Genomic DNA, 19,937 nt, shown 5'->3' with positions numbered 1-19,937 from the left:
TGCGACGCTGCCATTGGTCGTTGGCCTACTTCGAGGTGGACATTATACCGTCATCATAGGGCGGGGCAACGCTCAAGTGGGTAGGAAAGAGGGAGGGAATGCGCCCTATTTCATTTTTGCCCGCTTCGATCGCATCGACTCGAGCTGGCAAAACCCATGTAAGAAGGCGGGAAATGGGAAGAGGCTTTTCGACTGATGCTCCACCTCTTGGCTGACGTAGCTCCGCCTTTGTTCTTTTTCGCTCCCATTCCTCTTCGCCCTCCCTCTTTCCTCCTTTCCTTCTCCATCCCATTCTCCTCTATTCGAAAAAAGAAAAAAGAAAAGAAAAAAGAAAAAAGGAAAAAAAAAAAAAAAAAGAAAATTGGGAGGGTTTTGCGCGCCCTCTGTGACGTGGAGCGAGTCGGGATACTAGTGGCAGTTCAAGTCCGCCCTTGGCGCGAGCCTGACGCTGATTGACAGCCGGCCCAGGGTACACCACGTTTGTTACACCAGTATATATAGTTTACCATCTATATACACACACCAGAGAGATACTCGAGTATTTTGTTGGCCCGTTTTTTTTTTACTCTTTCATTTTTTCTTTTTATCCTACCACTTTTTATTCCTCTGTCTGTGTTCATCTCTCTCACTGTCTTTTCCACCATCCTTTTCATTTCACCGTCTCCAACTTTATCGCAGTGCCACAGTGTGTGTGTTTCCGTCCGATCGGAAAGAAGTTCAAGTGTTCTCGTTAGCTCTGCCAAGAAAGAAAAGAACGGGGCAATCGAACCAACGTGTGTGTGTTTGCGAGAAAAAAAAAATTCATTTTCGGACGACATTTTTCTGTTTTTCATTAGCCCTGAGCAATCGGCCATTGTCTCGAGGAAAAGTGTTTTTCAAAGAGAAAAAGTGGGTTCATCAATTTGATCAAAGTGCATCGTTTTTCATCATCGTCTTCATTCTCATTTCGGCCGGCGTTTTTTGGCGACCACGAGGCGCAGACACATTTGAATCGCTAATTTATTCAACTGTCGCCATTTGTTTTCCGGTGGTTCGACCTCGTTGCGAAATCGACTGGGCCTGTTGTTCGAAAAAAAAAAAAAGTGCAAAGTTTTTTTTTTTTTGGTTTCATTCGACCTTGGTCGTCAAGAGCGACTTGTTGCCCGTGCGGATTATAACCATCCCCCCAGTCTTTTTCGTCTCCCTTCCCCTATAAAAAGCGCGGGGAAAAGAGAACTCGAGAAGCGCCAAAACAAAAAAAAAAAGGGGAAATTTAAATATTTTTCTCTGCGAGTCATTTGAGAAAAGTAAATGCAAATATTCATCATTTCGATTTTCCAAGCAAAATTGAAAAATATTTCCAACTGTTGAGAAGCAAGAGAAAAAGCCAAGTTTTGCCGACGGCTTTTTTTTTGGCTTCTCAGAAGACCCTGTGTGTAAGTGTTTTGTGTGTTCGTGCCAACATCACGTTTTCCCTATCAAAGAAATAGATCCTTCCGGATTTGTTTCTCTAGCCCGGGCCTGAAGAGAGGAAAATCTATTGTGCGTGTTTGGTTATCGTTGTTCACAAAATACCTTTCGAAGAATTCAAGTTTCTCGGCCGTTTGTGCGTCGATTCCGTCGGCATAACCCGCCGAAAGTCGATTGACAGAACGAACCAAAGTCTGTTTTATTGTGTGTGAGTGTGTGTGTGTGTCGGTGTGTGTCTGTGTGGAAGGATCGCATAGTGGGGGAAAGGCAAACGGTGGTAGCGATCCACCATAGATCGACGTCGAGTCGAAGACGGTTGGGGGGCCGCGGCGGCCGCTCAGCCGACCCCGCCACTATCGCCGTTCTCGTCCGTCGGCGGCGGAACGTCTTCCCAGTCGATTTTTGCCCACTCTTCGTCTCACCCGACGGCCGCTCATCACAACGGCGGTGCTCTGGTAGCCTGCACTCCGGCTCCTTCACCACTTCAACCTCATCAGCTCAAAGTCGAGCGTTTCACATCATCGTCGGACCATTACGGTCAACAAACCAACACATTCATGGCTCAACCCAGAGTAAGTTTGTGTGTGTGTGTGTTTTTTAATTGGTAGGCTTTTGTCTTGATTAGGCCTCTCTTCATCGTTTAAAAAAAAAAAAAGAGTTAAACGTCAAGTACTTTAGCGGCATTGGGCGGTTTTTTTTTTTTTAAATACTGTCGGTTAACTGAAATGGAGACTATTACTGTAACACACGTTGATGGCGGCTGCTTAACAGTAGCAGATGATTGACTTTTGCAGCTAATTACAGTCTGTTTTGCTTTATTTTTTTTTTCTTCTATGGGGGGGGGGTTAGCCTGGGAGTGTGTGGACGTGACTGCGAAGGAGGAGTCGGATCGTAAAAACATGTCTATACGTTTTAAGTAGGTAAATGAGAGTGTTTGAGGAAAAAAAAAAATGCGAGGGTGAGAGTGGCAGTTTAAATGCGCGCGTTGGCGCGTGGTCGGCGCGGACTCTGAAAGTTTTGACACTTGGGGGATGGCGATGAGGCGAAAATACCTAGTGATTAGACTGTAGGTAAAAATTGTCTTTATTGTAGGTTAATATAATAAGACGGAAAGATGTTCGCTTTATTTTATTTTTTTCCTCCACCCCACACGACTCTACCTACCCCTTTGAGAAATAATAAATCTAAAAAAAAATTGGCCAAAGAGGAGGGTATAATGTCAGACCACCCCTTGTTTAAAAGGGGGTGGCCTCGTGGGTGTCAATTTATGTTCAGTAGAGGAAGAAAAAAAGAAAATGGGGAAGGGGATGGGGACTATTGATAATTCTCCCAAAGGTGTAGGGATGTGATGTCCCAAAAGAGAAACTTGGAAAATGAAGGAGAAAACAAACTTGCAGAGGTTGGCAATAAGAAGATTTTAACCATCAAACTACATAGGCTCAAGATGGTTTGGTTGGGTTTGAAAAAAATAAGTACAAGTAACCTCGACCGTGACCCCATCTACTTTTGATTTTCTTTGGATGGAATTGAATTAAAAGGGATTTTTTTTCTTTCTAAATATAACGTCACGTCGTCAATAGAGTTTGATGTGTGCCAAGTCGTATGCGCAGTTGCGACAACTTGAATTGGAATGTGATCAAGGATCTTGTGGGCCACATGCAGGTAAAGGGACCCTCAGGTGATTTCCTATATTGTAGTCTACAGATCATTATTCCCTGGCTTTTCTTTTTTTTTCTATCTCTCTTTTATTCTTTTAAAAAACGTGTATCTAAAGAAGAAGAAGGGGGGAAAAAAATGTACCGTTTGCTCTCTCACACACAAACAAGAGAATTGGAAGGACTGGCTTTGCCGCACGGCCATTTTTTGATATCTCAAATGCGTGTTGTGTGTGTGGCGCGTATGAAAATATAAAAGAAGAAGAACCGGGTAGAATGAGGTAGGCAACGAGCGAACGGTGCACAACACAAAAGACATGGTTTGTGAAGCCAGTTTTTGATGCCTCTTCGCCATCGCAGAGGGGGGGTTTACCTTCTGCAACCGAGCCACACGTAGAGAATGTGAAAGAGAGGGGGGGGGAGACAACACAGTGAAAGAGAGCAGCAGAAGAAATGCGCAAGTTAGAGAATGAAAAGGTTTTTTTTTTTTTTTCATACAAGTAAAAGAAGAAGAAGAAAAAAAAAATGGTTGATTAGCTCCGATTCAATTCGTAGCAGCAGGGGCCCGTGGTGGTAGAAGGAAATGTTAGAGGGTCGTGCGAGGGGTTTGACCTCCTAGTTTTTTCTTTTTTTTTCCAAGCGTGTGAATAGCAGGCCGGGATTCTCTTTTTCTTTCCCCCTTATCAAATCAGGGAAGAAGAAAAAGAATTAAGGGTGGACACGAGACGCGTACGCATCGACATTTGGTTTTTATCCGTAACTATGCGCGGCCGGTTTGTGTTTGCGCTCCATTTCGACTTCGGTATCAATACGGTCGTATCGGCATCACGAGATAACACTCTGCCAACACAACAAAGCAGAAAATCCCGAACCAGTTCAAATAAAGAGGCCCAATTTAAAAAAAAAAAAAGATCATAATAATAAAGATATGCACATATTTTTCTATATACGTGTCGATACGCGAGAGAGAGATAGAGCCATTTTAGGTTGATGACGAATTTCTTTTTGGGTTTTTTCACCGGTAATAGAAGAATAAAAGAAAAAGAAGGGGGCCTATTTTAGATAATGAACCAGGTGTTGTAAGGTCATGCGACCAATGATGCGGGTAATTTGAACTGCGCGGAAATCATTCAAAACGAGCGACTGCGTGAATGCAAGGACGCGCCAGAACGTTGCGTGCGTTTTCAAATGTGTAACGAACGGTTGGGCTATTCTCGTACACCGTCGCTCAAACATAATTTGGCGTTTGAATCGATCACCTTATTTAAGTGTGCAGACCAAATAAAAGACAAGCCATTTACCATTTGGAATGATGTGTCTGAGAAGCGTTTGATTTTTTTTCCCCCCCCCTCGTACTGTCGATACAATCTGTTTCTATTTTTCTTCTATGGCTACTTGCTACCGTCGGGATCATGAATCATTCGCCGTCCGTTCTGACAATGACGTTGCGGCTTTGTTTAGTCTTTTTGTATTATTGTGATTTTCTTTGACACCGTCACTTTTATTTTATTATATTTTTTTTACGCCTTTTATGATGCATTGCTCTTAATCTAACGTGTTGTTTTATTTGACGAAAACAGTATGACGAGAGTTTAGCGGCTCATTACGGCGGCATGGAGATGTATGGCGACCCGCACGCGGCTCACAGGTCGGCGTTGGCCAACTCTCATTCACACCACTCGGTGTCGGTGTCGCCGGCATCGGCGGCGGCAGCTGCGGCCGCCGCTCACCTCAACAGCCACGGTGCGGCGGCGGCGGCGGCGGCAGCCGCGGCGATGCATCACAGTGCGGCGGCAGCGGCGGCCGCTGCCCAGCAGCACTCACAGTCGCCCTATCACAGTCTGGGCAATCACGTTTCGGCGCAGCAAGTCGCGGCCAATCACATGTCCTCCGCGTCGGCCAGCTCCTCCGTGCCCGACGTGCACAAACGCGACAAAGACGCCATCTACGGGTACGTAATCCATTGGTTTTTGTGTGTGTGTGTGTGATTCCGGTGGGCAATGACGAGTACCGTCAAAGAAATGCAAACGAGTTTGCAAAATCGTAAGAGATAAACAGGAACGCGTGCACCGTAGATGTATAGGAAACCTCTAAATGTAAACATCAAAGACACTTGAAATTTGACCGACCCAACTAGCCCCCCCTCAACAGGATGCATTTGGGCCACTTGTTAAGAAACGGGACAGACGGGATTTATGACTCGTTTTTTTTGTTCGTCTTTATTTATGTATTCCGTCCACCTGTTTTTTTCCGAATTAATTTTTGTTTTCAAGAGAGAAAGGGAAGGTCATCCATTCCTCTTGCAAACGTGGCATTTCAATCCAATTTTTTGTTTTGTTTTGTTTTTCTTGAGCGTTGACATGTTCCAGATGGATCGTATCCTTTTTCCATCCAAAATGTTCCACATGCGTGCCATTTTTCGAGGGTCGTAAATCACTGGTGCAATAGGCCCCCCCCCTTTTATCATCGACGACCTCCCTTCCTCTCATTTCTTCTTATAGGTCGTTTTTAAGTTTGATATCGTCTCGTAAAAAAATATAAAAAGACAAAGCGAAAAAAATAAAATAAATAACACCCCCGCAGAGTTGCCGGAGCAAACGGTGTTTTTTTTTTGTTGTTGCATCACTTCCGGATGACGCTCTTTTCGACTCAGTGGCCAGAAAATAAAATAACGAGTAAAATAAAAAAAATGAAGTTGTTGAAAATTTCCGCTCTTCATTTCTACTGTCGATCGGTTGTCATCGTAAAAAAATAAAATAAAATAAATGCCCAATAGAATGGGTCTTGATGGAGAAAGGACAGGTTATTTGGGCAAGGAAAATATGGACGAAAGAGACGGAAGGAAAGAAGAAATGTGTTGCACGATGCCGCCGGTTTGGAGAGAGAGAGACGCTCAGCGTCTGTGGGTCCAAATACCCTTTGCGCTACTAGCTACGAAGGGCCGTATATATATATATATATATCGTCTATATAGTATACACCGGTTGGCATTGATGGCCCTCTACCCCGTCAGCTTTTATGGACTAGCCGTGGCATTGTAAACAGTCAATTTATTCCGGAAGCCACTGAAAGATATGCCTCTCTTTCTCTCTCTCTCTTTTTTTTTTTTTTTTTAACTTCCTCATCTCAGCTTGAGGCTGGCCGTTTCGTTCGCTTCGTTTATTCCATGGGTGTTTATGTAACAGCCAAGACGTGAATTGCTCCCGTCGAAATCGAATCGTAAAAATCGTCGTACAGAGAGACACACACCGTTCAGAAGCCTCTTGTACGTGCGCGTGGCCATCAAGTGCACATTGCGGCGTGTACAATGATTTCACATTTTGTTCTTGAGGAGATTTCACGAATTGGCCATCCCCGTTAGGTTGTAATCCATCAAAAAAAGAAGAAGGGGATGGCGCGTGCGTTCACTTTCTCACTCGCCGATGAGATCAAAGTTAGGCGGCCATCCATCACGAAAAACAACATCAAACTGATCGGCAGAATCCGAAATATCGTCGGCAAAGAAAATGTTGCAATAAATATGAAAAACGATGTTTTTGTGTTTTTTTGGGGGTTTATGATTGGGAAAAACACCAAAAAAAAATTGGTGACGTGATCGTTTAACGTGTGCGGTATGTTAATGATATGTGGTATTTATTGTCTTGTTTATTTATTCATTGGTAGGCATCCGCTTTTCCCTTTATTGGCGCTCATTTTTGAAAAATGCGAACTGGCGACGTGCACGCCGCGTGAGCCGGGCGTGGCCGGCGGAGATGTCTGCTCATCCGAGTCTTTCAACGAGGACATTGCCGTCTTCTCCAAACAGGTAAAAATTTTGCAATTGCTATTTTTCATTCTTTCCATTTCTCTCCCTCGTTTTGTTTACTCAATTTCTGATGGATTTATTAACATTCATGTTGAAGTGAGGGGGGATGAAAAAGAATTTTTAAAAAATCGGGTCATCAGATCCGATTTCACAGTCAGCAATCACAACATGTTCGACCCCCACTCTGTAGCGCCACGCCCCACTTTAAATCAATTTTCGATTGTCACAATGGCAACGCAGAAAAGATTTTTCTTTTTTTTGCAGTTGGGGTTTGTTTGAATAGCGGATTAGCGATTGCTACTCATCAAACAGCTCTCTCTGCTATTTTATTTCCATCAATCCATTTTTAGTTGGTACACCGCGCCAGGGTATGCGGGCAATGTAAAGGATGGTGCAACCCCACGTTATGAAATTGCCTTGTTGTTTTGTCGCTATTGCGCACAGCACAGCTATAATAGGGCATCACGATCATCATCATCAGAAATACAAACCAAAGAACACCAGACGTGAATACTGATGAAGCAGAAGCTTGTTTCCCTGCTTAAGTAGTTCTCCCATAGAGGGGCAAAGACTAGACTAATCAACATATTCAATTTTTGATTGAATGCAAACGGCTCAGTTCCCCCGGGTTAAATTCATTTTCAAACAAAACAAAACAAAAATGTGTGTCACACGGAAAGTAAAAACATTCGAATGGGGTGGGATATTCAACGAGTTTAAAGGTTTTGCGATGGGTAAGTCATTCGACCGTTTTTCTACACACAGAGACACACACACAGATTTTTTTTTTTCTTTCTATTCTGTGTGTCGCCCCCCTCTAGTAAAAATATAAAAATGGGGAAAAGAAATGAAAAGAGCAAACGGTATTGTAAGAGGGGGGTATTTTGGGTTGGATGGTTAAAGGTCAGCAAGAGAGGGGGGTCGCAACTGCTGGTAGGAAGAACTCGGAAGAAAAGAAGAAAAAAAAAGCGAAAAAGATCTTCTTAGTTGATCCCCCCCCCCATGTGCTTTTCGAAAAACGGAAAATGCTGTTCTATTCAAGAACCTTTTTTTTTTTTTTTGGGTCCCAAATACCTTCAGTTCTTTCCCTGCCTCCTCTTAAATATTTTCGGGGGGGGGATGTACAACATGTAGGGAAAAAGAACAGAGGGCTTCAAGCCACTAACTGCCTCCCACGAGATAGTCAAAGAAGAAGTTTTTTTTTTTAATTTTTAAGTCGAAAGTTAAGAAGAAAAAAAAAATAAAGGTCCTCTCTCCCCTTCTTCTTCTTCATCATCCAAGGGGAAATACCGGATTTTGGTATGTGTGGTATATTCTTTCTTTCATTCCATGTCCCCCCCCCCTATTTCTTCGTTTTTTAAGAGTTAATCGATGATTTCCCTCGAGTTCCACTTTGTGTTTGAGGATTAACTTGGGCTTTTAAAAATCATCAGCAGTAAAAGGCTTTTTTTTTTTTTTTTATGGCAGGGGGGGTTAAAAAAAGAAAAACAAAAATGGGACTGGAACAAGTTCCGTATTTGTAGTTTGTAGAGATGATAAATGTTTTCAATTCGTAAATCCCTTTGTACAAAAAGGAGAACTTGTTCCGGTGACCCCATATAACGGACCATCATTTGCCAAAATGTTTTTTTTTTAAATGATGGAATGTGATTAACTTTAAAAGGCCAGTAGAAATAGAAAAATAAATAGCGTAATAGAGTTGTTATAATTTCACACAATAGAAACCCCCCGCCTACACTTGCACATTCACGTTAATGATTCATTTCGAATGGAATAGGATAAAGTTTTTATTTTTGGTCTCTTACATCACAGCGTGGAATAACAACAAAAAAAAAAAGACCCCCCCTTCCCTTTAACGAGAGTCGACTCATTTCACGCGCGCACGCTATGAGCCGGTCATCGTCTCGTCGAACCGTGAATTCATCAAAAGAAAAGGGAAACAAAAAACAATGGGGGGTCTCCCCCTTCCGGATATGCAATTTCCTTTTTCTCCCTATCTCTTTAGTGTAGTTTAAATTCTTATTGTAATTATTCTTAAAATACAAGTTTTTGTTGTTGGGGGAACTGGCTGGAAGCAAAAAAAAAAAAAAAAGCTATTTCTAGAGAAAGAGAAATTTGACTTCGAAACACGAAAAAAAAAAAAATGTTCCAGTAAAAAAAAACCTGGAACACACCCCCAGTTGATCCTTTTTTTTTGTAGTGAGGGAAACATTACTTGATGCCTCCTGCCAAAAACAGTTAATTTGTTTCAGTTTTGTGTGTGTGTGTGTTTTAAAGACAGAGAGAGAGAGGGGGGTGCTCAACACATGAGGGTCTCTTTCCTTCTTACCGGAGGAACTCTTACTGGCTTGTAACTTGACACTTTCGACGTCTGGTTTTGGTTTTTGCGCGTTTTTTTTGGAACCCCCCCGTCTTACACGGCTGGCTGGAATTCGTCTTCTACCGACGAAGATCTTGCCACACTGACCCCCCTTAAAAAAAAAACTTGAGACTTTTTTTTTTTTTTCGGTTGTTCCAGCAGCTTTCAATTTCATTAACTTATTTCTGTAAAAGAAAAAAAACAGGAAAAAAAGAACCAGTTTTTTTCTTTTTCTTTTTCTGTGCGTCTATATTTTCTTCCTCCCCTTCGAGTTCATCAAGAGATCTACATGTCCGGAGTTGAAATTCGACTCTTTCAGCTCCGTGTGCCATCCAATTTCATTTTCCCATGGAACAAGAAGAGTTTTCTCGTTTCTCTCTCTCTCTCTTTTGAAAAATGTCCTTGGTTGTTTTGGCCCGCCATTTCTGTCGGAATATATCTTTTATTCAAATCAAATAGCTTTCAATCTATACACCCTAAATAAGGAAATGTGGCCGCCTTCTCTCTCTCTCACGAACTATCCGCGCGTTTACCAGTCAATAATGAGAGCTGCTGGTTGTGTTCTGTTTCACTGCCTCTATGAGAGTCGATGATGCTCGATGGCGTGTGTTCTCCCTCACGTGACACTCTGAATTGTTTTTGTGAGCCGGCGGAAATGATGCAGCTCACGAAAGCGAATCAACTCTGTTACGTGTTGTGTTGATTGAAGTAAAAAATAAAAAAGGTGGGGGGGATTGAGTCGAAAGGCAAGTTGTTGTGAAAAAAGAAGCAAAGAAACACACGTTGCATGCAAAAGTCTGTCTACAGTGGGGGGGAGAGAGTTGTCTGCTTCGAGTTAGCGTCGCAGCTCAGAAGGGAGGGGTCTCTGGACTTGACATGTCTGGAGTTGACGGCCTGTTAACTCTGGTCCATCAAACGCCCAGCCGACCGGCGGAAACTCTTCCATCTCTTAGGCCTCTTTTTAAAAAGAAAGAAAGATCTATAGCGTCACGTAGCGGCGACTCGTTCATGCATGTCTTGATGAGATCTCTTTTTTTGTTTTTCTCAATTCCGGTCAGTGCGGAATCTTAAGAGTGTCTCACTTTTGATTCACGACACATTTAGCCCTAGGGGTGTGTATTTTTAGAGATCGCGTACGAGGAAAAAACAAAAAACGAGTTTGATTTCTGTAATGGGAAGAAATGAGATGTGTGCTTAGATGCACGCATCCCAAATTTGTAGCGTTTGGTCCGGTATTTTTAGATGAAATAGTAGCAACGCGTTGCCTTCTTTCCTCATATCCTAGTGCACGCCAATGAGACGTGTTTTGGCACGTGCCATCCTCTTCGCCTGCCCCTAACAAAATGACACGAAACTACTTCATCCATCGTTATACGGAGAAAGCCAAATAGAACGAGGTGGTCGTTTGTTGGCCCCTATGATGATGATGACGGTTAAAGGTGATTAGGGGGGGGGGGCTAGCCCCGAAGCGTAGCTCTAGCCAATGTGTACACACTTCAGTTTGGTCTTCTTCTTTCTAACCCAAATGACAGTCGGCTGACTGGGCAAATCACAGTCCCTGTCAGGATGGAGATGATGCATCGACATCTTGTTGTTGTTGTTGCTTGGGTTGTCTTACCTTTTGAAAATGAGCGTCTGCGTTGCAACTTGTTTAGAACAAAGTGTAAATCAAAATTTTCTTTTATTCTTTGAACAGATTCGTCAAGAGAAGCCGTACTACATTGCCGATCCAGAAGTCGACTCCCTGGTGAGTAACATTATTCCAATTCATTTGTTGATTGTAAGTCTTTTTTGTGCGACGCTTCTCACTGTGATTTTGTTTAAATGAAAAAAAAAATAAAAATAGCAGTTAAAAGAAATAAAAGAATTCGGGGGGGTTTCTATTGAAAAACAAACAAACAAACAATGAAAGAAAAGGAGAAATGCAACAGTGAGAGTAGGAAAAAAAAAACAAACAAAACATAACAACATTGTATTTATATAGAGTGCAAGTCGTTTTGGGATTCGATGGCGTAGTTTGAGACACGATTATCGCCGGCCGGAACGGGCCATTGACTCTGCGCGATGGGGGTAGTTGAGGGGCAACCCCATGCCTTTTTTTTTTCTTTTCTATTCTTGTTCTTCTTCTTCTTTGATTTCCCGTGACTGCGTCATTTAATGTTTATGCACCGATCAAGAGTTATGTAGACGAGAAAATGGGGGGGCGAAATGTCTTTTGGATGGCTTCTATGATAATTAATTACAGAGAGACAAGAGGCCGAAAGTAATTCAATACTTTCTAGCGATTTGCAACGATCTTAAAATTGCGTTTTGCATCAAAAGATCCGGTAGATCTTTTTGCATCCAGAAAAGCGGCCAGTGGCTTTCAACGGTTCAGGTCTTGAACGATTTGAAAGTCAATTTCATCGCGCCGTCCTTTCTCTCGCTCGCTGTCTTGTGCATTCATGGCGTTATGGCTGCGCTACGACATCTCCACGCTTTTACCGAAAATTTCGTTTCATTATTTTATTTTCTATTCCAAAAATGTTTACGTTAAATAGAATCAATGCCCTTTGAGCTGCCGTCGATAGTTTGCTCATTCAGCGCGTCGAAGGACATATCGTTTGCTCGATTCTCTACGACACCGACGCTTCGTCAATTGTCTATTCAAAATTTCAAAAAAAATGGTTGTCAAAAATTCAAGTTCAAAGTCCTCTGTACTAGAATTTAAAAAAAAAAAAAGTCTTTTTATTTCTTGTTTTCTCTGGTGTGACTGACTCGCTTCATCCTGAACGATTATTTAAAAAAAAAAAAGAAAGAAAGAAACTGAAATTTTGTATTTACGATCCGTGTAGCCGGCCATGGTGATGATAAGAGAAACAGTGTCAAGAACCGCGTTCAAAGCATAATCTTTTATATTTGTGTGTGTGTGTGTGTCAATTTCTTATTTCTTATCACGAGTTATTGTGTCCTAACGTTGCCTTTGCCGTACTTCTTAACGAAACAAAACTTAACTATTATTTTGTGTCTCTGATTTTGCAGATGGTGCAGGCCATTCAAGTACTTCGGTTCCACCTCCTCGAATTGGAAAAGGTAACACAGTTTTCTCTCTCTCTCTTTTTTTCTTATTCTTTTCCTACACCGAAAAAGAAATAACATGTTATTGGACTTTGATGTCACATAAAAAAATTTTTTTTTTTTTTGAATAGACGTGTAGAGAGAAAGAGAGAGAGCGTGGGGGATAGTGTTCAGTTTGGCAGGTGATGTTTCGGGCCCTTACATAAGCAGAGGGTAATTTTTTTTTTTTTCCCTTTCCCGAAAACGATTGGCAGCCTTCAGGAGATGGATGACCTATTCATTCTATATAGTAGTTCCCTACGTATTTTTCACGATGAATAGAATGGTTTTCTCTTTTCTTTTCCTTCCTCCGCGAATGGGAAAAGAGAAACGGGGAGAAAGAAAAGAAGCGCGTTGATGAGATGCTGCTGTTGAATTGCCGGCGTCTTTGTGCACGTTCGAAGGGGTTTGGCATCATACACTTTTTTTTTTTTTATTTCTGGGGGGGAAGTTTGGGATGGCAGGGAAAAAAAAAAGGGAGGGTCTGCGACTGAGCGAGGAGCTGTCACGAGCAGGTGACGGCGCCGCCTGCTGCTGCCGCCTCGACGTTAGCGCGCGTGCGAGAAACATTTCACTCGCAGCCCTCCCACCGTGTGTCACTTGCAGAGCACATCCTTATAGCACACGACTACATATCGACTCGTTCACGCCCTTCACGAAGAAGAAAAAAAAAATGCGATGGCCCCGCTTTTATAGACGTGGTAGAGCAGAAATAGAGAGAGAGAGGAATGACAAAAGAAGAGAACCTGATAGCACAAAAGGTGCCGTTCGATCGTTTGTCATAGGAACGATGCGAGTAAATCATAGTCGAATGACGTTTTCATTTGGCCATGTTAGCAGCTTTAAATTCGATTTCGGAATGATTATTTTGCGTGTTATTGTGACATTCCGTGAGTGAGACGTTTGTTTAGTTATCTGCTATCTGGTTACTTGATGATAAAATATGCGTCGTGTATGTAAGTTTAGGGCGTCGTACACTACGATGTTTTGTAGATAAGCCATTTCGTCCTTGGTCAAAATAAATTTAAAAAAATTGAAACTGATATATGATCTTTGTCAATAACAACATGCGTCCTTATAATGACGTGCGATGCGTTGCGTATCCAATAACGAAACATTTCAATCGCGTTTTATCTCTCTATTTTAAATAAAAATGACAAATGACGACATTTTCGTTTCAATGTTCTCCTTGTTTGACGTCGATGCAACATGACAACAGGTTCACGAGCTCTGCGACAACTTCTGCCATCGTTACATCAGCTGTCTGAAGGGCAAGATGCCCATCGACTTGGTGATCGACGAGCGGGACGGCACCAGCAAACCCGACCTGGGCGATACCAACAACAACTCGGGCGCTCATCACGCCCGCGCCTCCACCGCCGACACGAGCCACACGGACGGATCCAGCACACCGGACGTGGTCAGTCTCTCACTTTTTTTTTTTTTTATCTCTTATTGTCATGTCCGTTCGATTTTGAGGAGCGAACAAAATTTGCAATTGTGACGTCACTTAAACAAACAGACACAAAGGCGTCGCAGTTGGTGTCGACGTTGGGACGAGACGGACGACTTCCGACGTCTCCTTCGCAAGGTCCAGCATTGACGTTATCAATGTACAACATCCGAAACAAAAACAAAATCTTATTTCCACCGTTTTTTTTTGAAAGTGTTTTCCATCTGTCCAGGTCAAAATCCAGTGCCAAATGTGGATAGGGTTTTAAATTTTATTTTTACTTCCGGATGTGTTTCTTGGTTGGATGTTTTTATTGCCAGTTAGGAACGCCCTCTAGTTCCATGTCTCTCTAAATAGTTTTCTTCTTTTTTTTTTTTATCTTCTGCTCCATTCTGTCGGTTGGAAATGGGACATGCAGAGACTATGGGAAGGTATTAGCAGCTTAAGTGAATGTTATGTGTTGCCTACGTGGGAAATCGCCGGGGAGTGTTGTTGTGTTTGATCATTAGGAAGTTCCTTCCCTTCTTCTTTTTGTGTGTGTGTGTTCTCGTTCGCCCCCATGCACGTCAGTTGGGACTGTCCGTGTTTGGGAACTAACTAAACGGGAGAAAAAAAAAAAAGGTTCTGTTGTGGGAGTATGGGGTGCAGAGAGAGAGGGGGGTAGTAAGCGTAGGCTCTTTTTTCTATAACGTCATGGATACACGCAGTTTGTACAAATCCGCTCAGCGTCCCGCAACGCCCGACGTCGCTTAATCTCTCGCGTTGTGGCAATTGTTTGGGAGTTTGGTCCCCCCCATCGACGTGTGTTGCATCTAACTGTGGGTGTGAGAAAAATATTTATTCAATAGATTTTCGGGAAATACGCTAGGAAAGAAAATGCTCATCATTTGCCATCCATTTTTATCGGGGGCGGTTGGTCGTTGATTGGCTGATCGGCCGGGATTTTTGAATAAAAGGTTAGACCGTGAAAAAGAAAAAAAAAAAGGGAAATAAGAGTAAGGGGTAAAGGATTTTCAATGATGTTTGTGGAACCCGTTGAAAGCCTCATCATCAGCACGGACTTATGAAGCGCGTTTCTACAAACATTGTGAAGGGGTGGTTGATCCGCTTTGGCTTGTCGCTTGCCACCAGCCACGTTCGCTCGGCCCATGTTTATTTATTGTGATTTCCTTTTCACCCCCCGTTTTTTTTTGTTGTTGCCATTCTTCAAAACACGTCTCTTCATTTCGAATGAAAATAGTTTGATCAATTCAAACGCTCTTGAAAACCGCGTCTGTTTTCATCCCCTGTGTGACAGCAAACCGCATCGGCCATTCATGAACGGCTTTAAATCCCTTCGTCGATTGATCCTGCCCCTTCCCCCCTTTTTTTTTTCTCTCTTAGAGCCACAACAAATAATGACAAAACACCGCAATGCTGACAAAACTTTCACACACACGCACCGAAAATCCCTTTCAATCGTTAAAAAAAAAAAAACAAGAGCGGCCGTCTGTATCTTTCCTGGTTGGCTCTATTGAAATAACGTTGCGTATTATTATTTTTTTTTTATGTTTACCGGGCAAAGAAACTGATCGAAGAGAAAGGGGAACCTTTTTTTTCTCTTTCGGACGACATTAAAAGTCTTTTTTTTTTCTTTCTCCTTGCCACTCGAATGGACATTGTCGCCGATAAAGCGTATCGCAACACAACAGGAACGAGAGAGAAAAAGAGACGAAGGGGAAATGGGAGATAGCGGCCATCGCGTGAGTTTGCGCTTCTTCTTATTTCTTTTCCCCAGGACGGGCAAATCGAAACGAACGAATTTTTTTGTTTCAGCTGCCGTCTTTAATTTCATTAAATTTAGGCAATCGAATTATTATTATTTTTTTAAATATTGACTTTGAGTAAATAAAAGTTTCGGTTATTATCAGCTGTGCGGGAATGTTTAAAATTTTCCTCCTTATGTGTGTGTGTGTGTATGTGTGTGTGCGCTGGCGCGTTTCGTTATCAGCTATTGACGCGGGCTTTGTCAAATCGGCGACCGTTTTCTCTCTATAGATCATCGCCGTTGTCGCGCCGCGTGAGGCGGTGGGAGGAGCGGGAGCCGGTTGTCCGTGCGGGATATTAAAGAAAACCTTTGACCGCGTTATCGACGCATTTCCCCCCTCTCTCTCTCTGCCGTGTATTTCTTCTTATCCGATATTGGACAGTAGTGAAGGAAAAAGAAAACCACGTAGACGTTGTATTGTTTGTAACTCTGCCCAGCGGACAAGGCATAAATCAATACGGGGAGAGAGAGAGAGAGGGGACGGTCGGGAAGAGATACAAGAAAAAAGAAAAAAAATGTGAGTTGCTCTTGGTGTAGACGGAGAGGATATAGGTAGCCATTAGGACATGAAAACTGTGTGTATCTATGGCTAAAAGTTTGTGTAGGAAATGGTCGTTGGTTAGACGACCCAATCTTCTTTCGTCCGATGGATCGTGTGGTCTAAGGCTAAGGGGAAAAAAAAGATGAAGGAATCAAGTGGTGAAGAGTAAAGGAATAAAAAAAAAAGGGAGTGGGTGGATATGGGCCAATGGGCGCACGCGCTTCTTTTTTTTTTTTCCTTCTTTCGTTTGGCTCACGGCTGACTGGATCTGATGGAAAGATGTTGTTTTTCATTCGACTTGTTCACGAAAAGGAAGGACTTGATGGACCGTTGATGGTCTGCGGACGATGCCTTTCTGGCCGACGATGCGAAACGATGCCACTCGGATATCCACCCTCGCCCGACCCCGGGGGGAGGTTGTACACGGATCCCGAAATTTTACTACTTGCCAACAAGCTCCTTTTCTTTCTTTTTTTTCACTCGATGTAACTATAGGGTTACGTGTATATAGCCAAAGTGTTCCTCAAATTGTCGGTTTTGCTATAACGAAACTGCATAAGAACGTGATGGAGATTTCGTGCCGCCTCTTATACCGGTGCCAGAAAGACGAAGGAAAAAGAAAAAAAATACCCGAAGAAATGCACCTGTCGGGGGGTTTTTTTTTTTTAAACATTTTTCTTTTTACGAGATCGACACGGATAGATTAAGAGTTTGGACTTTGGACTCTGAAGGTGGTCGTTGATAATGTGGATATCAGGAGCGTAGCGTGAACTTTGACTCGTCTAGCTGATAAAAATGTGTTTCATTTTGCTTCACGTTACCACTAGATACCTCTCTGTGATGGGCAATGCCTTTATTCTTTTTATTATTTATTTAAAACTGGGTCATTTGCCCGTTTTTGTTGAATTTCTCATTTGCATTACCCAATCGAATGAAAACAAAAAACCTTGCGGCCAAAATCGTTCAACTTTTCGTGATTTTCTATTGCAATTTTTTTTCTTCATTCGTTCCAGTTAAATGGATCCCCCCCACTCTCTCTCTCTCTTTGTGTGGCTTTAATCTACCTTGATAGATGCGACGGTATCAAGTCAAGTGCATCTCTTTTTCTTTCTCCAGCTAAAATGTGTTGAGTCTGGCGAGCGGCTGCGGAGAGTGGGAGGACAAGATGGACGGTCTCTGTCTCCGACGATAGAAAGAGACTCTCCTTCTCTCTCTTTTTAAGCCCCCCCCCCCCCTTTTTTTTTTTTTTTTGTCGTCTGTGAGTGAAATATATACCGTTTCTTGTTCTTGTCGTGGCGGGCGCAACGCTGGAACGGCCGTCGCACGGATCTCTCTTCGGAAAAGAGTTTTTTCTTTTTTCTTGAAAGCATTCGAAACAGACATGGGCCGAGCGTTTGGATCGTGTACGAAAAGGGAACAAAACATGGAAGAAGAAAGATCTCCCCTTCTCATTCTTTGGGTCTTTTTTGGCAGAGGCCATCAAGTAAAGATTTACGAGTGTCTCCCGCATACACACAAGTTCACATGACGCACGAAAAAAGAAAAAAAAAAAAGGGAATGAGAATAGGAAAATCGAATAGAACAGAGAGAGAGGGGAAAAAAGAGAAAATATCTATACTGTATCCCCCCCCACCAGTATATAGATAGAGACTTCTAGGGGCGGGGTATATTTCCCATGGCTAACTTTTTATATGTATCCGATATCGAATGTATAAAAGTTTTGACTCTGGATGATACGAAAACCTTTCATTTTGGCTGTGTGACACTTGCAATAGCTCACATGTATCTCTTCTTAAAACTTGTGTGTGTGTGTTCTCCCGAATTACGGGGAATCAGCACAGAAGACTGGACATGTAACGTATGCGCGCGCAGTTCCGTGTCTCGTCCAATAACGTAACGACCCTTGTTTCTTTATAGCCTATTGGATCGAAAGCCGATTGAACCGCACCTGACTGGTGTCCACTATAAAGAACCATTTTTGTTTTATTTTCGCCCTTATTATTTTTTAAAAAGATAAAACACCAAACATCGTCTCTTATTTTGCGGTGAACACTCAACTCTTTGAAGGCAATCGATTTTTTTTTTTTCTTTCGTGAGTGGAGAGGAGGTTACTTTGATCTGTCAGTTGCTCGGGGAGCTCCTTGTTTTATGGGTAGTCATCGAGACCAAGAAGAAGAAGAGCTTTAGTTTGCGTGCAACTATTGTTCTTCTTTACTCGTCCAGGTCCCTCTCTCGTCCACGTTTTTAAAAAGAAAAATGCTCTCTGTGAACCGAGGCAACAATACAACAATCACCTTCTGCTGCTCGGCCATCACAATAAGCTGAGGGGGGACGTTGTTGTTCTGCTTTTTAAGTTGTGTCAACCACAGAAGCCGCCGCTCGCTGTTTGCAACCCTCTCATCTGACAACATTTTTTTTTTTGGTTGTTGTTGTTGCTGCTGCTGCTTATTTCTGTGCCGCATGGCAGAATAATGCGGAGCGTGTTGTTGTTGCTGCCGACCGAAAAAGCGAATGCTTTTGTATTTGGCCAGTCATTAGGAAACTTTTGCTTCAACATCTCTACCTCCCCCCTTCCATCTATGCCAACCTCTTTTGATCACACAGCTCTATACACGATGGCAACTGTAAAGGGACATGTAAAAATGTCACCCTCCAATCAGCCACTAGCTTTTATGTTATACATTTTAAATGCATGCATTGTACTGTCAGCTGATTTGAAAGAGAATGCACAGTGCTGCGTTCGGAGCGTCGTCTGGCGTTGGCAGGTTCGTGGATGCAAGGGGGTTGGGGAGGGAAATGGGAGGTCCGGATTGCCCGACGAGAGACCGGGATAAACAAAAGATGGCCTCCTCCTATCTGGTCGTAACCATCAAAGGCACAAAAGCCTCAGCTCGTGCAGTTCCACCCTCTTTTTCACATGACCACCGCCGCTACTACCATCATCTTCTTTTCTTTTTTTAAAGGCCATGTTTTTTTGTTTTTTTTTCTCTTTCAAAGTTGAAGAGGAAAAACCGTAGAACAAAGTCGAAAAAAATAAAATAAAAATATGGGCACACACACACACACAAAAATCATTCACGAGACCGACAAGCGTGTCAAAATGGTACACAACATCACGTGAGTCATAATGAGCATTCAGAAAACATTTTCGGTGTCGGCCAAAATGCGCGGCTGCCTCCAACACAAAGGGGCCACTCGAAAAAGAAAAAAAAAGGGAGTTAAAAAAAAAAAAGAAGAAGAAGAACAAGTCCGGCTGTTTTGTCTGGCAGCGCGTCGGAATGGACCATCACACAGAGCCCTGCAACTCGTTTCTGACGAGGCAATTGATAGTTTGGGAGCGTTTATTTTGTTCTTTTATTTGTGTGAAAATGGGTTTTTCTTATAGTCTCTGAACCCAAAAAGCGATCGTTTGAAAACCAAACCGAAAAAAAAACAAACAACAACAATAAGAGCGTACTTAACAAAAGGATGAAAGAAGAATGTTGTTCTTGCCGGCCCACAATATGAAAATGAAGGGGGCAATCAGCCGCGCCAGAAGGTGACGGCAAAAAAGAAGAAAAGAGAGGTAGTTGTTCGGCCATATGTATATATTTACTGGTAGTGGCTCTGTCGACGTTCTTTGAACGCTCGTTCAATGCGCCGTCAACCTGTCACGTAAACTATATGCACCCGTCGGTCGTATAGTTGCCGCACTCAAACAATTTGCCGTTTTCTTTTTCTGTATGGAATTTCAACATTTGTTTTCTAGCGCTGTTGCTCCTCCATCTTGTGC

At 42.6% G+C, this 19,937-nt stretch overlaps 1 protein-coding gene across 1 annotated transcript in view; it reads left to right on the top strand.

Annotated features, from left to right (window-relative positions):
* Positions 1-407: 407 nt before the first annotated feature.
* Positions 408-19,937, top strand: part of LOC116921953 (homeobox protein homothorax) — a 72,646-nt gene continuing 53,116 nt past the window's right edge. The window contains exons 1-6 of the mRNA XM_045173176.1: positions 408-2,021; positions 4,685-5,055; positions 6,768-6,909; positions 10,965-11,015; positions 12,290-12,340; positions 13,584-13,784. Coding sequence (XP_045029111.1) covers positions 2,007-2,021; positions 4,685-5,055; positions 6,768-6,909; positions 10,965-11,015; positions 12,290-12,340; positions 13,584-13,784 — 831 coding nt within the window. The 5' untranslated portion in view covers positions 408-2,006. The remainder of the gene's footprint in view (positions 2,022-4,684; positions 5,056-6,767; positions 6,910-10,964; positions 11,016-12,289; positions 12,341-13,583; positions 13,785-19,937) is intronic.

This window comes from Daphnia magna, linkage group LG4 (genome assembly GCF_020631705.1).
Source record: "Daphnia magna isolate NIES linkage group LG4, ASM2063170v1.1, whole genome shotgun sequence".
Taxonomy (NCBI): Eukaryota; Metazoa; Arthropoda; class Branchiopoda; order Diplostraca; family Daphniidae; genus Daphnia; species Daphnia magna.
This window is presented reverse-complemented; position numbering and strand designations above follow the sequence as displayed.